Source organism: Nicotiana sylvestris, chromosome 4 (assembly GCF_000393655.2).
Source record: "Nicotiana sylvestris chromosome 4, ASM39365v2, whole genome shotgun sequence".
Lineage (NCBI taxonomy): Eukaryota > Viridiplantae > Streptophyta > Magnoliopsida > Solanales > Solanaceae > Nicotiana > Nicotiana sylvestris.
In genome coordinates, this window is record NC_091060.1 from 66448199 (window position 1) to 66450755 (window position 2557).

Sequence of the window (2557 nt, forward strand, 5' to 3'; positions counted from 1 at the left end):
AGGCTGGACTAAAGATAAAGCTCATGAGTTGGGGGAGATATTGATAGCTATGCGGGCTTGGAGGAGTAGTGGGAACACAAGTAGTATGTGGTCCACGAAAGCGAATTGTATTAGAAAAGGTGCTAGAGAGGTGCTAGGGGTCACAGATGGATACACGGGAGGCCACAAAGGGGACTGTTGATCGAATGAATATGTCCAAGAAAAAGTGAAAACCAAGAAAGCAGAATATATGGAGCTAGTGGAGAGCATAGTCGAGGAGGAGAAGAGGACAAATAGGGAGTGCCATAAGAAGGTTAAGAAAGTGGTAAAATTAGCGGTCATGATAGATAAGAATGCAGCGTTTGGGAGCCTGTATAAGGAGCTGGGGAGTAAAGGCAATGACAAGAGATTGTACAAGTTAGCTAAGGTTAGAGAGAGCAAGGCTTGGGATCTGATCAAGTAAGGCGCATTAAAGACGAGGATGGTAAGGTATTGGTGGATGAGGCATCTATTAGGCTTAGGTGGCACACATATTTCCATAAACTCTTGTACGAGGATGGTTATAGGAAAATCATACTTGGTGAGTTAGAGAACTCAGAGAGCCAACAAGATTATAGTTTTTGTAAGAGCTTTAAGTGGAGGAGGTTGAGTGGGTGATGCAAAAGATGAGCAGGGGTAAGCAACTGGGCCGAACGAGATTCCGGTAGAATTTTGGAAGGACGCGGGTCAAGCAGGCTTGAGTGGCTTACTGGATTGTTTAATATCATTTTTAGGATGCAGAAGATGCCCGATGAATGGAGGTGGATATTGATGGTCCCGATGTACAAGAATTAAGGGAATGTCCAGAATTGCAACAACTATAGGGGTATCAAGCTATTGAGTCACACTATGAAAGTTTGGGAACGGGTGGTGGAGAGGAAGGTGAGGAGAAGTGTGTCTATTTATGAGAACCAGCTCAGATTCATGCTAGGACGGTCGACCACATAAGCCCTTTATCTTGTAAGGAGACTGGTGGAGCAGTATAGGGAGACGAAGAAAGACTTGCATATGGTGTTTATTGACCTAGAGAAAGCCTACGACAAAGTCCCGAGGGAGGTCCTATGGAGATTTTTGGATGTTAGTGGCCTTCCAGTAGCATACACTAGGGTGATTAGAGATATGTACGATGGTGCTAAAACTCGGATAAGGACTGTGGGGGAGACTCGGAACACTTCCTAGTGTTGATGGGGTTACATCAGGGATCAGCTCTGTATCCATTTTTATTTACTCTGGTGATGGATGTGTTGACGCGACAAATCCAAGGGGAGGTGCTATGGTTTATGTTATTTGCAGATGATATAGTGTTGATTGACGAGAAGCGTTGTGGGGTTAACTCTAGGTTGGATGAGTGGAGACATACCCTGGAGTCTAAAGGTTTCAAGTTGAGTAGGACGAAAATAGATTACTTAGAGTGCAAGTTCAGTGAGGGGACACGTGAAGCAGAAGTGGATGCGAAGCTTGATACACAAGTCATTCCCAAGAGAGATAGTTTCAAGAACCTTGGGTCTGTTATCCAAGGTAACGGGGAGATTGATGAGGATATTACATATCGTATTGTGTGATAAGAATGTGCCACCAAGACTTAAGGGCAAGTTGTACAGAGCGGTAGTTAGATATATTATGTTGTATGGTCTGGAGTGTTTGTTAGCCAAGAAATCCCATGTCCAGAAAATGAGAATAGTCGAAATGAGGATGCTGAGGTAGATGTGTGGGCATACTAGGAAAGGTAAGATTAGGAATGAAGTTATTAGGGACAAGTTGAGAGTGGCCCCTATGGAAGACAAATTGTAGGAATCAAAACTGAGATGGTTCGGGTATGTGATTAGGAGAGACATCGATGCCCCAGTTAGGAGGTGTGACAGGTTGACCATGGCGTGTCTGGGCAAGGGTAGAGTACGACAAAAAGTATTGGGGAGAGGTGATTAGGTAGGACATGACATTGCTTTAGCTTACCGAGGATATGACCCTCAATAGAAAGGTGTGTGTAACGACCCGACCGGTCATTTTGAGCTTTTGCACTCCGCTCGCTAGTTATCGGTCATTACAATCCCCATGTGATGTATTATGACTTATGCAAATCGTTGGTTTTGGTTTTCAAGGTAATCGGAATGGATTTGGAAGAACAGTTCTCAATTTGAAGCTTAAAATTTGAAAGGTTTGACCAAGTTTTGACTTGTTAGTATATGATATCGGATTGGAATTTTATGATTTGGTTAGTTCCGTTAGGTGATTTAGGTCTTAGGAGCATGATCGGAATGTATTTTGGAGGTCTGTGGAGGGTTTAGGCTTGAATTGATGAAATTGGAATTTTGGCATTTTCTGGTTGATAGATGAGATTTTGATATAAAAGTAGAATAGAATTCCGGAAGTTGGAGTAGGTCCATTGTAATATTTGTGATGTGTGTGCAAAATTTAAGGTCATCCGGACGAGGTTTGATAGACTTTTTGATCGAAAGCGGAATTTGAAAGTCTTTGGAATTCTTAGGCTTGAATCCATTGATGATTTGATGTTTTGATGTTGTTTTGAGTGTTTCGAAGG

At 42.7% G+C, this 2557-nt stretch overlaps 1 protein-coding gene across 1 annotated transcript; it reads left to right on the forward strand.

Moving 5' to 3' along the window:
• Positions 1-229: 229 nt before the first annotated feature.
• LOC138889641 (uncharacterized) lies at positions 230-1580 on the forward strand. Its single transcript, XM_070172974.1, has 2 exons — positions 230-406; positions 1218-1580. The coding sequence occupies exons 1-2, from the start codon at positions 230-232 to the stop codon at positions 1578-1580; spliced, it is 540 nt and encodes a 179-aa protein (XP_070029075.1).
• The last annotated feature ends 977 nt before the right edge of the window (positions 1581-2557 follow it).

Bases quoted from the DNA above. Each gene is read 5' to 3' on its own strand.
- LOC138889641 (XM_070172974.1), top strand. From the start codon at position 230: ATGGAGCTAGTGGAGAGCATAGTCGAGGAGGAGAAGAGGACAAATAGG. The intron at 407-1,217 runs GTTAGAGAGAGC...GGGTTACATCAG, and splicing joins GATTGTACAAGTTAGCTAAG to GGATCAGCTCTGTATCCATT.